Raw genomic sequence first — 23155 nt, forward strand, 5'->3', positions numbered from 1 at the left:
CTTTTTTGCCACCTCAGATTATAGTTATATTTGAGGAAAACTGGTATATATTTTTAATTGTTAGAAATAATGTTTCCCCCATCATCCATAGCTGGCCAAGTATTTAATTTATGTACATTATAATGTAAATGTACATATAATTTTTTGACTTGTGTAAACCTCACTTCTCCTTCATCGTGCTCAAAATGCACAGGAAGTGAGCAGACTTACAGTAGAAATCACATCTCCGTCCTGCAGTACAAAACACTTTCATTTCTAAATTTAGCACCAAACATTTAGTTTAGACTTTAATCACAGGCCTGCTGGGGAAATGTGACAGTATTTGCGATGCGATGAATAATGAACCACCATGATAACCGGTAGAAATGGGCAAATGTCATTTATTAAAAAGAACAGTGTAAGTTAGCACTTAAGTTTGAAGTAAATGGGTCCTTAGATAATTTACAACATGTACAGCTAGACATAACGAAAATCATCCGCAGAGAAGCATGAGTCGACCCTCGCTTTGAGTCTTCCCTGATTGTAGTGCCAATGATTAAAGAGCAACTTAAAACAAAACGAATACAAAAACACCACCAGCTAAAGCTAGAAACACCACATCGTTCTACTGTTAGATTTCATAGTCTATCAAACAGGAATAAAACAGTTATTCATTAAGAGGTATGAATCTAAACAAAACTGGCAATAACATATCCAGGTGACACAAATGAAAGACAAGAATACGAGTAAATTGAATAGAAAAAGAGAGCTTGTTTTCAGAGCAAATATTATTTGGTCAGCCTGTAATATTTATAGTGTCTCAAAACATTGGAATGTCAGAAATATTGATAATTAGTTGTAAATAAGTAGAAAAAAAATAATAAAATAAAATGTCAAATTAAAATACTTTCCATAATGTTATTTTTGGATTGCTTTGATTTTCCAAATCTTTCTGAAGTCAGTGTTATTGATATTTAAAATGTCAATAAAAAGATCTGAATCTAGTGTTATGTCTTTGCCTAAAGAGATTGTACACTATCACATACTGTACTGTATAGGTGCTCATACTGTACCACCTTAAGGGGCAGCTATTTTACCCCCTTTTCAAGATTTTAGATAAAACTTTAGTGTCTATAGAATGTGTCTGTAAGGTTTCAGTTTTACCCACCCATTAGATTATTTATTATACCTTTATGAACATTAGAATGTTCAGCTCTTAGCACATTGTAGCTGTTTTTGTTGCCTGTGCCTTAAATGCAAATGAGCTAGTTCTCCCTGCCAAACCTTACCACATGCCATCAGAGCCACAGAGATTGCTCCCTATTGCTCTGATGTGTGTCTTCATCTCATGCTGCATTAGATAAACAGCACAGTGACAGACAATAAGCAAGCTGATCTTACAAACCGTAAGTGAGGAATACTAAAGTAAGAACTTTCCCAATGATTATTTGATGTATTTGTTGTGGAGATAAATCAAGCTTTTCTGCAAAGATGAGTTACACAAAATGTTGTTACAATGTTTAAAGCATGTTTTTGCATGGTAAGTGTGACAGGATACACATTAATATCCACTTCTATATGGACATATGTTATGTAATGTACAAAATAAACCTGATTTAACATCTACAAGCCAGGATAGAAGTATCTTCTTTTATAATTGTACTGACATGCGTCTGTGGTGATGAATTACGTATCAATTTTACTGTAATTATTTCAAACATGTACTGATTTAAACATTTTTAAAACTTGTTAAACTTATTCTTGAGGTACAGATGAACACAGAAAGCTGAACAGATCTTTTAATCCTAGTTGCTTAGCACAGGTTCTCTCTCGTGGATATGTTTATAAGCGGAGACATGTTAAAAAGCGGCTGTCATTCAATTCAGTGAGTGGGGAAAACCACGCTTCTCTGTCACGTTGCGGTGGGCCTAAAAATAAAAAGGGATTTGGATCATATTTTAACGTCAGGAAATATAAAAAAAGAGATTTCTTGTGTTTCTATCACTCCAATATGACTGTGGACACTATACCTACACTATAGTTCTGTCCAAACAGCTTACAAAGGATGATTTTAATCATAGGTGCACTTTAAATTAAACATTATAATGTTTACATGTTAAAAAAAGAGCATTTAAACTGTAATATAAGGTAAAATGACTTCCAAAATTAAAGTACTAGGAATTTAACAAGAATAAATTAAGAAGTAAAAAGCAAAACATGTGCTTACAATTATTTGAAAGTCTCAACAGCAAGAAAAAAAGCATGTTTTTTGAATGTAACCTGGACATTTTTAATCGTTCTACATCTGTATTATTATTTTTTGCTGTTTGCTCTACAAGCTTATCTTGCTCCGGTATATGGATCCTTCACAAATTTCATTCAACATCAAGTACAGTTTCTATCACATGCTACACACACACGCACACACAAAACTCTGACTACCGGCATTCAAAAATCAATGCTACATGTGTTAAGACATACACTAAAATGGAAGAGAGGAACAGTGCTGGTCGATCTACGTTGAGAAGCACCATTAAACTTTAGCCGAAGCAAGAAATTAATTCAGCATGTTGGATTATAGCAATTCCTGAAGGTTTCACGCTACTGTTATTAAGCAGAAGCATTCGTTAGATGCCGTCTTAATGCACGCTACTAGAGACCATCAAGTCTGCTTTTCATTTAAACTTTGCATGTTTATGCAAACGTCGACATAACCAAATTCAGAATTAAGTATCTGTAGTTAGCAGAAGCAAGTACCTGATGAAACAGCCCTATTAGAAGCACAAAACGAGCAGCATTTACCATATTAAGTATCAGTGCATTTGTAATCAATAAAGCTCAGTTAGGTCTCTCTGTATCTCTACGTCACTAGTAATGGAACTACATTTCCCATAAGCCTTCAGTGAAGCTCTTTGAATCTGGGTAATAAGGCTATGTGTCGTGATGTGTTTGTGGTTTTTTCCTTCACACTTCGCCATCCTCGATGCGCGCGAGCTGCCGTTCCAGAACATCGATCCTGTGACCCTGAGCCAGAACCAGAGCGCGCAGAGCCCGGACCTCCGTCAGGATGTCTGAAAGCTGGTCCTCCTGTGTAAGAGAGAAAGATAAGACACGTTTATGCTTTATCATAAACAGGCATCAAGAAATGAATGCATATTAATTATAGAGATGAAAATTAAAACTATAAATGTAAACAAAATTTTGTTTATTTTTCAAAGAAATCAACAAGTCTCAAAATATTTTGATAACATTTTTAATTTGAAAAAAAAAATTAAAATTTTTCTCAAGAAATGCATTCAATTGTTCCAGGGACAGACGAGTCTTCGCTGAGGCCATCTTCCTGCCTAACCACGGCGAATGAAGCTCTGCACAAGACTTTTGGCCAGCGGAGAAATTAAAATGGTCGTGCCCAACTGAGTCTGGTTCCCTCAAGGTTTTTTTTTTTCTTCACTCCCATCAGGTGAAGTTTTTTTTCCCTCTCCGCTGTCGCCACTGCCTCGCATGGTTCAGGATTGGTAGAGCTACGCATCGATGAATTTGCTCTTCAGTGTTTGAACTCTCAGTAATGATTAAATCACACTGAACTGAGCTAAACTGAACTGAACTGAACTTAAACACTAAAACCTGAACCACACTGTTCCAGTTACTATGACCATTTATGTGAAGCTGCTTTGACACAATCTACATTGTAAAAGCGCTATACAAATAAAGCTGAATTGAATCAATTGATAAAACTATTAATATAACAAAACAGATAAATTTATTAATGTAATTATATGATATTTAAGTATATAAATAAAGAAATTAAAAGACTAATTCAATTTTTAATTACTCCAAAGATAGATTGATAAACTTCAAGTTTTGTAAACCAAGTGAAGGGCCACATGCCAAATCCTTCATAAAATAACTTTTATTTATAGTGCACGTATATATATCAGAATTCAGATATTCAGAATTATTAGCCCCTTTCATAATTTTTCTGCTTCTTTAAAATATTTTCCAAATGATGTTTACCAGAGCAAGAAAATTTTTCTCAGTATGTCTGATAATATTTTTTCTTCTGGAGAAAGTCCTATTTGTTTTTATTCGGCTAGAATAAAAGCAGTTTTTATTTTTTTAAACACCATTTTTAGGGACAAAATTATTAGCCCCTTTAAGCTATATATTTTCTCAATAGTGTACAGAACAAATCATCATTATACAATAACTTGCCTAATTACCCTAACCTGCCTAGTAAGCCTAATTAACCTAGTTGAGCCTTTAAAAGTCACTTTAAGCTTTATAGAAGTGTCTTAAAAATATCTAGTCAAATATTATTTACTGTCATCATGACAAAGATAAAATAAATCACTAATTAGAAATGAGTCATTAAAACTATTATGTTTAGAAAGATGTTGAAAAGTCTGCTCTCTGTTAAACAGAAATTGGGGAAAAATAAGCAGGGGGGCTAACAATTCAGGGGGGCTAATAATTCTGACTTCAACTGTATATGCACGGAACATATATTAACTGACAGAAACATGTCACATCAACACATAACAGATTAAGATTTATAGTAATTATTGCATCCAATTTACAAGACAAATTAATTTGCACCTCTATTATTAGGTGTGTGCGAGATGAGATGAGACGAGACATGAGATTAGGTTCACGAGAACAAGACGAAATGCAAAACTATTTAGGTGCTTTTTTTAAATCAACTTGTAATGTTATTTTACTTCTATTTTCATGAATCATGCCATAAAGAACATGCAAACACAGCTAAATATTTAGCTATAAACTCTACTGGCTGGCTTCTCCACTGTACAATTTCACACAAGAAATCAAATTGACGATGGGTGTGTGTGTGTGTGTGTGTGTGTGTGTGTCTCCAGGAGTTCACTATGTGTGTGCATTTAGAGATGCGAGTGTCTGTGGTTCTTTACTGACTCAGTAGGTGCAAAGAATAGTGTCAAACAGCCATGTGCGTATGGCTTATCCTGTCACAAAATGCGGCTAAAAGTCCCACACCACAGTAATAGTTTGGTTTGGACTGTTTTGACTAAAATAGGAATATTTCACTTCTATATTCAATTTGTGTTTACGACGATTATGACTTAAAGCATATCTAAAGTGCTATTCCATCGCATGGTTATGAGCTGTGGTTAACGTTTCTGGCAGCAGTTGGAGCAGCCTTTGCTTTTGGATGTGACAACCTTTGAACTAAAAAAAGTGGTTATGTCACACCCGCCCAAGCAAACGAGTGAAGCTCAACACACAGGCAGGCCGGGTTGCCAGACGTGTGCAAAGCACTTGATGTGCAGTTTGAATCTAATCCTGCCTCCAATCATCAGTGCGAAATTCACCCTCACCTGTATCATAACATCACAACTCACAAGACAACTTTTCACCTCGATGAGAAATCTCGTTGTGATTTAGTCTCTCTAGATCTCCTAGCCCCTTGTCACACCCCTAGTACTTATCAATAATCATAAAACGATGACATAAATCCCTTATAAAATAACTTTTAACAGTGGAAAATAGAAAATATATTGTCTGACAAAAAAATCTCACATGACGAGAGTTAAATAATCTTTAAAAAGCTGGTTATAATCTATAATATGACTTTCTTGGCATTTTAGACATACCGCTTTCTGTTTAATATTGGTGAAGAAATATTTTGGTGTCAATTCCTTCGTAAACACACAACATTCAGAGTCAACTTTTACTTTTTTTTTTTGCCTCACTCATCAACGGTTGAGTAACGGTAATATCCAAGTAGGTATCGCTGCAGCCTGGAGACCTCCAAGGGGGAGGGATTACACCGCCAGTAGGTTGGGTGACCTCCAAGTGGGAGGGATTAAAACCACAAGTAGGTTGGGTTTAGGTGGTGTAGGTGGAGCAGATATTAATAAAACACATCAGTTTACAGTGAGTTTGGGTTTAGGGTTGGGATAGGTGTGGACATTTATAAAGCACAATAGTAGACTGTCATGTACAAGACATTAAATAAATAAAAATAATAACTCCAGGTTTTTACAGCCCACTTGGAGTTCAAGTCCCACCCACTTGGAGCTGGTTCCGACCTCCGTTTATACTCATCTCTTAATATCCGAGAACGTGTTTTAATTCTACTATTGCCGCTAACTGTACTGCATGCAATACTGCCATCAAACGGCATTCGCTTGTATTGCATCCACTTACAAATTCTACAATCAAACTCAGAAACAGCATTTTAGAAACTCCGTTGTGGGCTGGATAATGATGTTCAGTGGGCTGCATAGGAGCTGCTGTTTGCCCCCTCTGATCTAGAGATTCATGGCTTCACCTGTTGTGTTATACTGTCGCTCACCTCTTTCTTCACTCTCTCTATCCCACCATCTACATCTCTTCCACCTCGCCCGTGGCTCAAACCCTCGCTTTCCATCTCAACCGTCACAGGGTTTGCTGGTGCAGTAGTGCTGGTGGGACTAGTATTAGTCGGAGAGAGCAGTTTGGGTCGTCCTCTCAGTGTCCCGCCTTTGGATGGAGGAGCTGTATAGCCTCCACTGAGGGAAACGAGGGCTGGAGGAGCATCCTGTCCTGCTATCCAATCCTCCGCCAGAAGAGCCGGTTCCAATCCTGCTGTATCCGGGTACAGATCACCTTGAAACAGGTCAGACTAATTGAAAGAAGAAGAAAGTTTCATTTGGACAGACAATGCAGTCTGGTAATAATATGCCTATGGGTTGTTTTCAAATTTTCATACTTCCTCTTTTATGGAAACACAGAGTCCAAAAATACTGCAGTGGGGGCATTTTAGAAAATTCAGCAAATGACAGCAAAAGGCCAGTTATGGGAAGGTTTTCTATTTCAGTCAAAAATGAAAATCCTGTTGTCATTTATGCATGTTGCATGCACTTTCTTCACGGGAACTAAGATAATTTAATAAATAAGGGGAACTAGACAGCTGTGGTTTAAGTTCACTTTTTCTGTATGGATATTAAAAACATTTCTCAAAGTACCTTCTGCTATGAGTCATGTCGGTTTAGAATGACATAAGAGTAATTTAGTGATGACATGATTTATATTGGGCGAGGCAGTGGCACAGTAGGTAGTGCTGTCGCCTCACAGCACTGGTACGAACCTCGGCTCAGAGGTGAATTGGGTAGGCTAAATTGTCCGTAGTTTGTGAGTGTGTGTCGATGTTTCCCAGAGATGGGTTGCGGCTGGAAGGGCATCCGCTGCATAAAAACTTGCTGGATAAGTTGGCAGTTCATTCCGCTGTGGCTACCCCGGATTAAAAATAAAGGGACTAAGACGACAAGAAAATGAATGAATGAATGAATGAATGAATCAATCAATCAATGATTTATATTTCTGAATGAGATATTAAAGTGTGAGAAGCATGACTTTGGTTTATTTGTTACAAACTGAACTAAATCATTTAAGTGGCAAATGACAACATTTGTAAATTTACTTGGAAAAACCCAGAAAATACAAAATTATTCCTAAATCAATTCAAGTTACTTAGAAGGTAAAATGGGAAGAATCAAATGGTTTGGTTAATGTAACTTCCATAAAAAAAAGAAAAAAGTTACACTTCTCAAAATACCTTCAATTATATTTCAATAAATTAAAATAAAAGAGTAATACAAAATATAATATTAAATAAAGTATTATATGTTATATATTTTTATTATATAGGCTTCTTACACCTTTTCCAAAGTCAAATTTAAAGGGGTGGTCCAGAATGTAATTTTAAGGCTTGGTTGTGTGTATAAGATGCAAAGCAGTGTGTGTTATTGCTTCACTTGAAGAAAATCACATTATTTTTTCATATATATTACTTTAATTATACTCAGCTCACATGAAAATAAATGTCAAACTTTCCTATTCCTCTGAAAGACCCGCCCTCAGGAGGCACTAATTGGTCAGCTAACGTAATGTTCAGTGGTTTGTGGATTAGCTCCACGTCACGCCCCTACAAGCGCGCAATTTTGCACTGTGTAACTACTGTCAGTCAGAGCAGCTCTTAAGCCGCCTTTCCACTGCACACAACATTCGGACATGACTGTCGGAATATGCCCCCTTGTGGCTGTCGCACAGAATTTTCAGTTTTGTCGTGCACCATGGGAGAGAAGCACACAGTGTCCAAAATAAAAGAGTGTAAAAGCAAGGGTCTTTATTCTCCGTGTGTTCACCATGATTGAATGAATGAATACTAGAAACTCAAAGACAACTAAATATTTTGGAGGAAATGTGGAGACAACATTAAAAATCATATTTTATAACTCATTTATGAATAGAAATGTTTGTTAATATAGGCTTTTTTCAGATAAAAAAAAAATAAAGAAAAAAAAACTACTATTTCTCATCTTGTGCACACGGACCTGCTTGGACAACACTGAAATACATCACATTCGGTCGGCTGGTTGCATACGGTCTAGTCGCAGGAGTTCAAATATTTCATCGTATTCGCAGCTCAAATCAGATCCGAATTTTCCACATACGGAGATGATCAAAACTCCATGTAACTCCCGGAGTACTCTCCATTGAAAATGAATAACTTCTGATCTGTCGCTTGTCATGTGCAGTGGAAAGGCAGCTTTAGCAGCATTAGCTGCTTGAATCAGACAGAAACATGAAGAGCACACAGCTGAACTTCACGTCTGCTCTCTTGAATAAAATCTGAGAAGTCTTTTACATATATTCAGGTTATAAGCATGTGCAAGTAATATGAAACATTCGCATATCTTTTGCGAGTTTGTTATTTGAGATGTTCAAGGCAGAGAAAAGTCACTGCATAGAGAGACCTGCATAGCGAGACAGTGTTTACAGAGGATTGACTTATAAATATGAATTTGTAGCTAAATTTTTAGCGGTGCCAAAGAGCATTTCCTGTAGTTTACATTCTCGCTACAACATACTGTTAATGCTACTGTTAATGCTGTGCATGCAGTTGACCAATTTAACAAATAAAATACTTACAGAACAGATTGTGGCTCAGTTTAGCTGAATCCAGCATGGAACTGGGGGAGATTCTGGAAGCTGTCCTTTGTCAAATGCTAGCTATATATTGTTTTATAAATCTCTGGAACATAATTTAAATTTAACTGTAAGCAGAAGCCCAAATACAGAAACAGAAACAAGTTCTGCAGCTCAAATCAGATGCGCTGCACAGGGTGTGTGCGTGTGGGGAATGCATGTAACCTGAAGCATTTGTGATCTTACTAGCTTGGATGTATAATTTGTATTCCCCAAACTTTGTTCACTGTAGGCTTTATAAAGCTAAATTTGTAAAAACAAATGTCCTTTTGCATTGAACTTTGAGCATATTACATTTAGAGATGTAGTTTATGTTCACAAAGCTTCATTACAGATCAACTAAAGTTTCAAATTTAGACCGCCCCTTTAAGCACATTTCAAGCACTTTCCTGAAGCGTCTCCAAACTTTTCCAGCACTTTATATCCAACCGTGGCAAATGACACATTTACATAGATAAATGTACTTTTCACCAAATTATGCAAAAGAAGAAAAATAATCATAATAATAATATTGTGTTTAAATAAGAAACCATTTAGTAAGATAAATTATTTTGAAAGCAGCACACTTGCATTTTTAAGCAGTTTATCCTTAAATCCTTAAAAACACTAGATTAAAAGATTTCCAGCATGATGACATAGTATTTAAGATATATAAAAGGTAAAATATATATGAAATATTTTTCAAATTCAGCCTGAATCCAGGAAACCCACGCAACCACAGAGAGTACATACAAACTATACATAGAAATGCCAACTGGTCCGGCCGGGACTCGAACCAGCGACCTTCTTGCTGTGAGGCAACAGTGCTAACCACTTAGCCCCCATGCCCTCATAATAATCATAAAAATATATAATAATAATCATAATATCAAAAAAAAAATCACAAAAATATAATTGTAGTCAGTTTGGCTGATAGGTGCCTATAATGAAGAAACACCCTGTGCAGTTACCTAAACAAAAACAATTATGTAAAATAAAAAGTATTTTAAACTGATATTTAAAATGGCTATCAGAAGCTGCTACTCAGTGATCCAAATGGTGATATGGAATGACTGAAGGCTGATTTATACTTCTGCGTCAAACACCGGCGTATGCTACGGCGCTGACACATAGCCCTTCGCCGTGGGCGTCGCCGTCACTGACGTGCACCTCTCAAAAAATTTAACTACACGTCGCAACGACGCGTAGCGCAAGCTCTGTGATTGGTCGGCTTGGTAGCGCTGACGATTCGGGGCGGGGCCGAGAGCCGCACGAAAGGCGCGAACCCAATGTAGCGATTGTTTACAAGTGTGGAGTACCTTGAAGGAGCTCCGTATGGAAAGTTTTGTTTTGTGTTTACCTCATAGTTAAAGTTGCTGCACGTCCGCCGGTTGCTGCCTCAAAATGAGCGAGTTTGAGCCACTTGTACATCCCGGAAGTATTCAGAAAAAGCAAAAAAGCAGCGAAGAAACTCGACACAGAGAGACATTTACACCTCACTGCCAACTAGCGTTTCGGAAGTGTTAATGCAGACCAACAGAGACAGCGCGCAGAAGTATAAATGCACAGCCACGTGCGTTGCATGCGCCGTGGGTTACGCCGGTCACTTGACGCAGAAGTATAAATCAGGCTTAAGCAATTAGTAGTCAGACGTTACCACCTCCTTTCTGACTGTGAACAGATTCAGAACTGAACAAATGATCGGTCAGGCCTGCAGACTGAACTCACCTTCCTTGGCACAGTCATAGATATGGGCTCAACCTTCCTCTCATGCAGCTTATAGAACCTGATGAAACAAGATGAAGAATAACAGAGATGAATTCAAACGCTTGAGAGATGTTGTTTAAGAATAGACACAAATGGAAACAAATCAGGGCTTTTCACACAGGAAATCAAAATCCCAGCGTTTTAGTGATTATCGCAGTTTCAAAACATTATATTGCATCTGGGTATAAACTTCTTTTATGGTTGAAGGAACATTTAAAAAAAATAATGAACAGATTTAATTAGAAAGGATGTGTTAATTTGATTTAATTAATTTATTTCATCCGTTTTGAGCACCAAATCAGCATGTTATGAATGAATGCACATGCAAAACTGAACAATGAAGCAATGATGCTGAAAAACCTAATATATATTCTCAAAAATAGATGGTATTTTAATTTGTAACAATAATACTATGCTGAAATAATTCTTTCCTGTATTTCTGTTGGACAAATTGTGAAAGGAACACAATTTTAGAAAACACTAAGAAAAAAATATTAACCATACATTTTGGTAGGGTTTATTACTATATGAATTACTATTATTATTATTAAATATTATTATTCAAACAACTGTTGTAAGATGGTTTCCATTTGCTCAGTATTTTTATTCTTTGTCAAACAACCTGGTCAAATAACCCGTCAAACAGCTTTGCCAAGAAATTGACACTCAAATATTATCATACAATTCAGTAAAGGAAATGAAATGCAATTAAATCCACACCCAAACGGGATTAGATTCAAAGAATCAAACAATCAAACAGTGGCAACAGTATGTACATTGTACTGAAATCCCACAGCAGTCTGGTTCACACCTTGCTATTTCACACTTGTTGACATCCACTCCTCGCTTGCTCAGAAAACCAGCACCTCTCTGTGGCTCCTTACTGCTGTACAGACTCAGAAAATGAACATACGGTGACTCATCCGTCACCTCAAAGTAACGAATGGTACAATCCCCCTGTGAGAAAGACAACACTAGATTTAAACAATTATCAATGTTCATCGCACATTTATAGTATCAAGATGGGGTTTTGTCAAAAACAAGTTGATGACATTAAAGAATTAGTTCATCCAAAAATGAGACCTTCATTCAACCTCAAAACCAGAGTTGGGTATAACGCGTTCCACAGTAACACATTACTGAATTCTAATTACATTTTTTGAAAACACAGTAATGCAACATATTACATTTTGAAATTTGTGTAATTTGATCACAGTTGCTAAAGTCAATGTAATTGCGTTACTAGCAAGAAAAAAATGCTTCTTTTAAATCCCATTTTCCACTGCAATGTCAGTTAATAAACATGCACTTTTAAATTGCTGGAGAACGCTAGCTAAAATGGTTGCTGAAGTTAGTGGTCACTTGGAAATACAGACATCAATTTGATTTCATTGAGCGTAAAAACAAAAGAAAATCGTGGTGAAATTCAGTCTATATCCAGTCTCTAAAGAACTTTCAACTGCTTTAAACTCGACCAGCAACTTGTTCAAGCACATAAATAGAAAGCATTCTACGACAATACTCGTCACCAAGGAGGACAACGGCTCCTAAAAACAGGGCATCCCAACTCAGCCTTAATAGATTAAATTGATTTTTTTTTGTGCAGGATCAGGAGTGAAGGTATCTTCTGAATGTGAAGAGAAGCGTAGCTGGTTATGGGGCCGTTCACATATCGTGTCTATTGCACGTGCGCATATCGGAAGCACATACTGCTCGCATTTCCCAGGTGCACCCAGTTAAAAACTGTGAGTCACGTGACAAGAACTGACCAATCAGCTTCAAAATTTGGAATATATACATTTCTGTAGTCTATTTACCTCAGACAAACACAGAGCACCCAAACACTTCAGAGCTTTTTATACTGTGGATGTCAATTGTTGCAGGTGTCCAGTTTTCTTCTAAATGTCTTCTTTTGTGTTAAAAAAAGACAAACAGGATGAGAACAAGTAAATAATGAAATAATTTTAAGTTTTGGGCAAACTCTTGAAGTCTTTAGAGTATGTCAAGCTGCTGTGATCAACCCATTGTAATGTTTTTAGTGAATATTAAATCACTGAAAGCTGCAGTTTATTTTGCATTTTATAGATATATTTTATCTTTTAAAAGTAATTTCAAAGTAAAGTAATTAGTAATCTGATAACTTTTTACATGGAGTAATTAGTAATGTAATCAGATTACTATTTTCCATTAGTAATCAGTAATTTATATATTGTTTAAAGTAACTTGTTCTACACTGGTCAGAACACAAATAAAAAATGTTTAGATGAAATCTGAGAGCTCATATACAGCAATGGTCCCAAGACATTTAAAGTTCCGATTAGGAACCAATAACTAAACTCCAAGATTTTGTGTGGCAAAAGAATTTGGAACAATGACTTTGTTCACCTATGTCTTGTGTTTAAGTTTAGGGTGCGGATTAACTACGGGCAATATATTGTATTTGTCATTAGGTTCTGGCGCATACAAGCTTTTTACTGCCCTGGTAAACACACACCCTAATCTAACATGGTAGATAGAGTATCTTTTACAGTTTTTCTGCCACACAAATTTGTTTTCAGAGCTTTGTGCGATTATAGTTGAACCCCTGAGGTAGCAATGCTTTTGGTTCCTTTTCTCAACTTTGAACATCTCGGTATCATTGCTGTCTATAGAGGATAAGAGAGCTCTTTGAATTCATCTAAAATATCTTAATTTGTGTTCTAAAGATCAACCTGAGGGTGAGTAATAATAACAGAATTTCCATTTTTGGGTGAACTAACTCTTTAAATACAGGTGTAAACATTATGGGACCTTCTACTATTTAGGTGAAGGTAAAAATGCTTTTAATTGGACTGTTCTTACAGTGTAAATGCTCATATGGTTGAATACATTTAAAACCACTTATACTTCAGTTACTGCCCTAATGTGATGGTAATTAGATGTGCAAAAGAAGTCATCACTTTACTGCGTTCAACCAAACCACACAAGATATTATCAATTTTGAATTCTACCAATCACATTATCTTCATTATTTTCTCACATATTATGCAAAGTCCTTGTGAATCGTACTGAGCGCTTCAATGAAATCAAAGCAGATTGTGACAAAATAAGGAGTTTCACATCAAAATCTGAACACAAGTTGACACCAGTGACACATTAAACACATGATAAGAGATGCTGTTTCTGTGTACATGTTCAATGAAGTATATTAGAATCTTAAATACTGAGAATCTTTTTAAATATACTTATGCTTTTTGATGCTTTAGATTCTCCATTTTGGTTTTAATCACATCACCTGTTCTCTGTTAACATAAAATATATAAAATTGAACTATGATGACAGATTAATTTCACTGTCAACTGCCTTACATCTCTTCAGAGTTTCTGCTGGTGGTTTAAATGCAACTGGGAAAATGGTTTGAGTGAAAATTAGGCCCAATTCCAATTCTACCCCTTATCCCTTCCCCTTACCCCTACACCTTGTTTTGGGCGTGCCTGTGAAGGGGTAATGGTGTGCCTATTCTCTTTAGCTTGAAGACACAGGGCTAAGGGCAAGGGGTATACACCCCTTCAAACGAAGATTCAGGACCACACTTGAAACCAAGGGGTAAGAAAAGCCACAGCTTCACCCGGAAGTCAGGAAATCCACAAGTTAGAATTTTTACAACAAACAAACACGTTTTAATATATTCATAACTGCGTTTGTGTTTTACCATCACGCTTTTAAAAAAAAACGCTAAAATAAAAACAGCTCAATTTCGCGATCTATAATCCCTAATCATAACTCCTGTACAGCAGTCCCACAACATTCTGACACTGATACCCTGTCAGAAAAGTCTACTGACTGAGAAGGAGCTTTTAACAGTGCCTGCTATAACGTTATTGTTGTTTTTGGTGTGTTTACATAGATGCATATGGCCACTGTGTAAATGCACAGTACAGTTACAATCTTACTGCCACATTAGATCGTTATGATAACATAATATATGCTTTCAGTGATCTCCTGAAGATATATACCAAAAAATAATGCAACTGGAATAACTGCAGCAGTCGCGATCGTCTGATCTCAAATAAAGCAAGAGATTGCCATCACATATGATGATGTGTGCATGTGCTATAGTGCTGTCCCAATTCTTAGGGGTAAATTTTGAAGCCCCTCCCCTTGGGATTGGGCCTTAGTTCTCAGACATCCAAGCTTGATGACTATTTCCTATAACTACCAAGTGGGAAGGCAACTAACAAGAGATAATTAAGTTGCCCTAACATAACGTTCTTAGAACTAAAACCATTCCCAGATCCTGCAGTGTGAGCATGACCAAAAGTGCCCAGAGTTCTAGGAACTGTGGAAAAGTTCCTGCGGTGCAAAAGCCCCTTTCCAGCAGGCACACAACATCATAAGACATTAATATTAGGTTTGATTTAGGTCATGACGTCAGGTGACCAAAATTCAATGTCTAGCCAGCCTAGTCTAAGGACAACAATGTTTTGAAGTCCAATAACGACATCACATTTGGTTGATTTTAGGTTGTGACCAAAATCCAACGTCTGTTTGATGTCATATTGGTAATGTCCACACAACGTCAAGGTGTACCATGATCAGACGTTGATATTTGGTTGATTTTAGGTTAGGTATTGGACATTGACATCGGCTTGAGATTGGGTTGACGTCAACCGGATTTTCATTTCCAAACAATATCCAAAATCAACTTCAATATAACGTCATGTTGATGTCCTATGCCTGCAGGGTTGTGTTTACTCTATGTACAGTAAGTAATCTACCACAGGCAGTGATTGTGCTGGGCATGTTTTCTGTAAACAGCATGCGCTTGTGTGTAAGTTTATATCTCTGTTAGCGCTGTTAGAGGAACCTGTCATGCAGCAGTGATCAGGTAAAGCAGGTAATCCTACCTTGCCACACAAGTAAACCATGTTGGTGTCTGGGTCATAGAATGGAAGCAGAACTCCATTACTGGTGTCCATTTCCTGAGTGGCCATGGGCTCTGAGAGATCTCTCTGAAATACACAAACATAAAGGAACAGATACAGATTGGGTTATCAAAACATGTGACAGAACCAAGATAGAAAGGTTGGAAAGCTCAAGTGAGTGACAGATTCTCTATTCAGGTGTCAACTAAGATCATTTTTGAATCTCTGACTGTTGATACATGTGTCCTGAAGCTATTAGATTGTGTGACTTTGATCGAAAGTTTGCACTTCCACAAAAACACGAACTAGACAATGAAAGCTTATCAAGACACATATGAAGGTAAACTTGACAGAGGTTTTTCTGAAAGTCTTGACATTTTACACCCTACTTTTATTTGAAATATGCTCCTTTTACAACTACCCTAGAGTTAAACAGTCAAGTTTGATAATTTTTTAATCCATTCTGCCGATATGGATGGAACACTGTTAGCTTAGCATAAATCATTGAATTGGATTAGACCATTAGCAACTCAATCAAAAAATGTTAAAAAGAAGTTTCGATAATTTTCCTATTTAAAGCATGACTCTTCTGTAGTTATACCATGTACATCATGAAAATGAAAAGTTGCTATTCTCTAGATCAGAGATGGGCAAACTTGATCCTCGAGGGCCGGTGTTTCTGCAGAGTTTTGTTCCAACACTAGTCAAACACACCTGAACATGCTAATCAGTGTCTTTAAGATCACAAGAAATCTATAAGCAGGTGTGTTTGATTAAGGTTGGAGCTAAACTGTGCAGGACACCGGCCCTCCAGGACCGAGTTTGCCCACCCCTGCTCTTGATCGATATAGATCTAGGAACTATATTGTGAACTAAGGTCCATAAGAACTACACCCGTAATAATCATGGCTGCAGCAGGTGCAATGATATAATGCAGAGCTGTTACCTAGATGCCAAGATGGGGACTATTTTCAAGTGCAACATATAATCATTGCGCCTGCTGCAGCCATGGTACAGCAGCATGATTTTTACATGTGTAGTTCCTATGGACTTACTGTCATGACCACCAGCAATCCGCTCCTGGCAGATCGCTGGTGAACTACATGTCACATTTATGAACTACAATTCCCATCATGCCGTTTCACACACACCAGTTGCCTTTCATCATTGATGATTCATACCCAGCTGAATCCCGTCATTACTGATAATCTAGACTACTTATACACCACATGTACGCCAGTTCCGAACTGAGGCTTTGTTTGTAGTCAACATGTGCTATCTGTTTTTGCCTGCTGTGTTCCTGATCTTTTGTTTAGCAATTTTATTATATTCTGACCATTGTCTAGTTTTTGACTTTATGCCTGTTTTTGGATGCCCTGTATGTATCTGTTTGCCCCTGTTTTGACCATTGCCTGTTTACACAAATACTCTTATTAAATTGCAATTGGATCCTTACTTTTGTTGTTTGAGATTCATCTCTGCATGTGAGACTTATTTTTTTTATCCCTTTATGAACGTTTTGAATTGTCAATGTCTTGGGTTTTATCAAAGTACAAAAACTTCTGAAATGTCTTTAAAATGTATTTCTTTAAAGTGAAGTGGACGCTAACAAGGCAGGTGCGGATCCAAATGCAGGTTTATTGAGAATGGTCAGGCAAGCAACGGTCACAATCAGAAGCAAACATATGTATGCAGGCAAATCCAGAGTCATAGTCAAATACACATGCGATTGGTCAGTACAGGCAGGTGGCAGACAACATAAATAAAACAACAAAGCAAAAGTCTAACACGGAAAGGCTAGGCAAGGGAAACACGTCGTAATGTTTACAATGACAGTACAACAAGACTCAGCCTAGATGTGTGTGTGTGTGTTGTTTAAATAGTCCTTGTAATCAGTCCGTAACAATCTTCCAGCTGTGTGTGTGGGTGCATGTGTAATCAAACTGAAACAGGAACAGCTGTGTGTGAGGTGCATGATGGAGCTTGTAGTCCATACCCGACGGATTTGTGGTTTTTTAGCGTACTGCATGTTTATTAATCATCTGCAGCTGCTAGATTGCTAGTGATCATGACAATTCGACTGAGTTTCGAAAATGAAAGTCTTGTGGCTTTGCAACACTTTAAAACTGTTGATAAGGTAGTTCAGGAGTTCAAATGCATATTTATATTGAACAACATACAAGTAAAACAGATTTCAAACAAATTGCTCTGTCTGTCTAAATGGTTTTGTTTATAAAATTAATACCATTCGATATCAACTTTTCAATTGGAAAGATTTATTAAAATTGATTTTAAAGAAGCGTCTTAGTGCTGCAACTGTTTAATCAAATATAAAACCACAATTCAAAATAATGGCTTTGATGGAAAAAAATTAATTTTCTGCAATGTTACTTCAGTTAATCCAGATCCACTAAAATGTATTCATTAACAGGGTTCAACACTAAGGATTTTTTTCTACTGGTCTGATCGGGCCAGTGGTTCAGATTTTTACTTGCCCTGCCAAAATTTTCACTGGCCCCACCAAAAAAAGAAAGGGAAGTTAATAGCTATTTTTTAGCCACATATTTTAAATAATGTGTCAAAAATAAAGTCTGTGAATCTAGAATTTTAATACTTAAAAAAAATGTAAATAAAAGTGTTATGCAAACAAAAAGAGCAATATGGAAAATGTGGAGGTATTTTATTGCGGTTTGAAATTATTTAACAAAGGCTGGCTGACTTGTCAAACTGACGGCAAACTGCAACGTTTTTTTTTTTTTTTGCATTGTTCACACTTAATTTTCTGCATCCAAGCGATAGAAACATATGTTCTTTAAGCCTTAGAATTTGATGTTGCCGCCATGTTGCCATTTCTTCGCTGTACTGGTTGTTACCAGGTTACGAAAAAAAATAGAATTCTCAATCAGATAAGAGGAACCGGAAAGCAATATGATGTTTACGACATCACAGAGAAGGTAGTGTTTAAAGACTTAAAAGCACAAACTTAAAATGCACACAATTGATAAATAGTCACAGACAAATTAAATGTTAGTGACAAGGGAGCACTGTCCCAATCGGGCCAGTAATGATCTGGTCTGCTGTCCTAAGTGTCTGTCACGCTGGCCCTGGGCCACCGGGCAGTCCTTATTGTTGAGCCCTGATTAATAATATTAATATATTGAATAGTATATATTTATTAGTATATTAAATAATAAATAGTATTCAGTAATATTCTGAGTAGATGTTCATGAAACAGAATTTAACATTATTAATAATTCATTCATTAATTTTCATTCGGCTTAGTCCCTTATTTATCAGTGGTCGCCACAGCAGAATGAACCGCCAACTATTCGGCATATGTTTTAGGCAACGGATGACCTTCCAGCCACAACCCAGTACTGGGAAACACCCATACACTCTGCCATTCACATACACACTCATACACTAAGGTCAATTTATTTCATCCAATTCACCGATAGCGCATTTCTTTGGACTGTGGGGGAAACCGGGGCACCTGGAGGAAACCCAGGAAGAACATGCAAACTACACACAGATATGTTAACTGGCCCAGCCGGGACTCGAACCAGTGAACTTCTTGCTGTGAGGTTAGGTGCTAACCGCTGAGCCACCATGCCACCTACCACATTGCCACATTAACCATTATTATTAAAAAATAGTTATGCAGCTTAATATTTACTCTTAAATAAACAGAAGAGGCACTTCTGAAATCGAAATAATTTGCATTATTGTTCAATACAGAAAGTAATGTACTTGCTGAGTAAAAGTATTCATTTCTTTTGTTAAACTGAACCTTGAATGGTACTGTTTTTTATTCTGTGGCTAATAATTACCCACACACATTCAGCAAAAAAAATCTATCAAGTTTCTAACAGATTAATGCTTCACCTCAGGCTTTAAAGGATAAAGCATTCTTGCTGACCAAACAAAAGTAGAGCAACGATTTTCCTCCACAAAAGGCTCTTACCGTGTCCCAGAGGGCAAGCTGTCTCTCACTCATGCGACTGAAGCCGGTTGTCAGGATTTTGCCATCAGCCAGAAATACAGCTCTCATCGGCCTGGTGCCCTCATGAGCCTTCTCTCGAACCTGAGCGTGACATTGATCCAATCACAACCAAAATCACTAATCTGTGTAAAAATGCTAATCTGAAAATCATTTACACATGACCTAATTCAGAAAACAAAAACAGCACAGGACAAAGTCTCCGCTAACTCAACACTCCTAGTGTTTTGAGGAAAAATATTAGAATAAAAGGGATAGCTCACCCAAAGTTGTTTACTTACCTCAAGTGAACACAACATATGCCATTTTTCTTCAAAATATCATCTTAATGTTTTTAATATTATATTTTATATGTTTTTATATGTTTTTAAACAGCATACTATTAATAATTATAATAATTACAATATATATATATATATATATATATGCATACGTCCATAATAATATTAAAAGAACCTAGACAAGAAAAATAAATAAATAAATAAATAAATAAATAGAATGAATATAAAATAAAAGGTTGCCGAACATATTATCTCAATGATGCATAACCTGCATAAATATAGAATTATGTAAACGTTAAATTATGAATATTTATATTGTCGTTGTGGGAAAAGCCAGCCATTTACTCCATTTTTTTTTAAAGATCTTAATATCTTAAATAGATATCTATCCTCCTTTTCAAGTTTAATAGAATTATCTTCTAGATAAATTACATCAAATGATCTAGGAATATGTAGATCAAAAAATATTATTGATAGTGGAGCCGATTTCCCAAAAAGTTCTTTAAGCACTGCCAGAAAATTTGCGCATGATGTGCCTCTTCAACCCCACAGTTCCTCCAACAAGGATGAGGAGTCCCAGATGGTACTTTTTGTTGTGTTTTATTATATGAAAAACAAATTGAACAGAATTAACAACACTTTGTTTTATTATTACGTTTTTAATGTAGAATAAAACTAAAACAATAATTGTAAAACTAATTTTTTTTTTTCCGGTAAAAGAATATACAATGGTTTGAAGGAAAATGACTCAGTTTTCAACCATTCTTCTGGAGGAAAATCAACATGTTTGACTTCTCTGTCAGAAGTCGGGATCTTTCTAGGTTTCTTGTGCTTCCTGCAAATAAAAATACCCTCTTTGTGTTGCAAAATGCAGTCGAATGAGATAATGTTTATGATTTTTCGGTAAAGCATTCCCATAAATGAGTTTGGTGTTTTGGGAGTAACTGTGTTTTTAATACAGTTTTGGAGCATCTAGCAATGTCAAAATAAGCTTAATTTCTTAATAAGCATAGTTTATTTTTAGGTTATTCGTAGACTACATTTAATTATACTATATATACATGTACATATATTAATTTAGGTGATTGACTGCTGGCATAACGATGTAGATGATGTAATGTTGCTGTTAGTAGCTAGGCAGTCAAAAACTTTTCATTACTTTTTAGTGCAGTTAATGCACTTTTGAAAGATACTTTCACTTAGCCAGATTGGTTGTGTTTCCGCTTACAACACGTTTGGTTAACTCCGCAAGCTTACGAGCTGTGCTTAGCACGAGCCTAAATGTTTTCCAACGACTTGAGTGGATTTTGAGTAAATGTGCATTTTCAGTTAACTCTTCCTTTAAACTGTTATTTCATAAATATAAATACATACAATTACTACGAATAAAAACAGCTGGGAAAATATTGATTTATTAACTGTTCCTGAGTTTAAATATTTGTATTGTGTAGTCTATGATTTTAAAATGTCTTAAAACATGTCACCTTTCTGTTATTTTAATGCAAGAAACTACATTTTTATTGACCTTTTTTAAAGAAATGTGGTTAGAGGTTTACAGAATTAAATAGAAATTATGTACACAAAACAAAAAACCTATTTATAACTATAGATAATCCTGAATTGTGCATAGAATCTGATGACAAATACATCACATTGCCCTTTGTAAGCGCGCACCCTAAATTTAAACACAAGGCATAGGTGAACAAAGTCATTGTTCCAGTTTGGTTTGCCTCACAAATGTGTTCTCGGAGCTTAGTTACTGGTTCCTACTCTGAATAATGATAATCCTAAACTAGTATATCATTATACATAACAAAACGGTGATAATGTGGTTAAGTTTGCTAATGGCATCCTATGAAAATACATCAATAAAACAATGAACTAATAAGATCCAGTAAATGCTCTAGTTTGATGGATCTGACATTCACAGGACAGTCCCACGTGCTAAAAGCTCCTCATGGAGAGCAGCTGCTGACCTCATGTAGACGACTAACACAGAAACATACAGATTAAAGAACAGGTTCTTTCCAGCAGCTGCTCAATAAACATTCTTAGAATAATCCCATTAGTTCTCAGGTGCACTTAATGTCTGTGTTTACATTGTACACCTGTATCATCTCGGTTTATTAGGAACAGTCTATCTACCAAAATGACATTTCCTCTGTCTACACTGCCGTTCATAAGTTTGGGGTCAGTAAGATTTTATTCAGAAAAGATGGATTCTATTGATTAAAAGTGACTGTTAGGATGTGTGTGATACTACAAATGATTTCTGATGCTGGTCATCGATGAAAAGATAATATGTAATATTGGTTTCCAGCAAAACTTTATGCAAAAATGCTGAACTTGAAGATACTTGAGCAGCAAATGATTATTGATAGATCACGTGAGTTGTGCTTCACAGGAATAAATGACATTTTAAAGCCTTTTAAAATAGAAAAAAAGTTATATAAAATTTATGAATGACATTTCACAATATTGCCGAAATTTCTAGTCAAAAAAATCAGAAGTTGGAGAAACTCTTGTTTGTTTTTATTGTTTGTATATTTTTATTAATGAATATGTTTTAGTGTATCTGGACTAACTGGAGTAAACTTGCTAAAAATTCAGATAAATAAATACATTTCATTTTAGAGCATATTAAAAAAGAAAAATGTTATTTTAAATTGAATGATATTTTACAATTGTTTTACAGTTTTTCTAGTCCAATAAAATTGGTTGGAGAAACCTTTTTTGTATGTTTGTTTTATATTTGTCAATAAATACATTTTAGTGGATCTGAACTAACTGGAGTGATCATACTGAACATTCAATGCTATTTAAAATTGTAATGGTATTTCGCAATATTACAATTTTACTGTATTTTCAGTCGATATAGCCTTGGTGAAACCTTTTATGTGTGTTTTTTTTTCTATTTGTCATTATATTTTATTATTCAATATATAAAATGAAAAATAGTTCCTTTGCAAGTAGCAGAAATAAAATAAATGTATGTTTTTTATTTCCAGTTTTAAATGTGTTCATTTGCGTGATTTTTTTATGCAGATAAATGTTGACAGAAGTAACATTTAGAGTAATAATGCAGAAATTTCAAATATTACAATTTAAAACATAAAATAAAAATGTTACATATACATATATATATATATATATATATATATATATATATATATATATATATATATATATATATATATATATATATATATATATATATATTTATATATACACATAGCCGA

At 35.7% G+C, this 23155-nt stretch overlaps 1 protein-coding gene across 2 annotated transcripts in view; it reads right to left on the reverse strand.

The window, feature by feature from the left end:
• Positions 1 to 366: 366 nt before the first annotated feature.
• The window catches only part of coro1b (coronin, actin binding protein, 1B), a 37842-nt gene continuing 15053 nt past the window's right edge, over positions 367 to 23155 (reverse strand). Inside the window, 6 exon segments of one of the 2 annotated variants that reach the window (NM_001109707.1) lie at positions 367 to 3066; positions 6311 to 6619; positions 10693 to 10750; positions 11543 to 11688; positions 15618 to 15722; positions 19600 to 19719. In NM_001109707.1, the coding sequence (NP_001103177.1) occupies positions 2944 to 3066; positions 6311 to 6619; positions 10693 to 10750; positions 11543 to 11688; positions 15618 to 15722; positions 19600 to 19719 (861 nt within the window). In that variant the 3' untranslated portion in view covers positions 367 to 2943. 2 annotated transcript variants of the gene reach the window in all.

This window comes from Danio rerio, chromosome 7 (assembly GCF_049306965.1).
Source record: "Danio rerio strain Tuebingen ecotype United States chromosome 7, GRCz12tu, whole genome shotgun sequence".
NCBI lineage: Eukaryota > Metazoa > Chordata > Actinopteri > Cypriniformes > Danionidae > Danio > Danio rerio.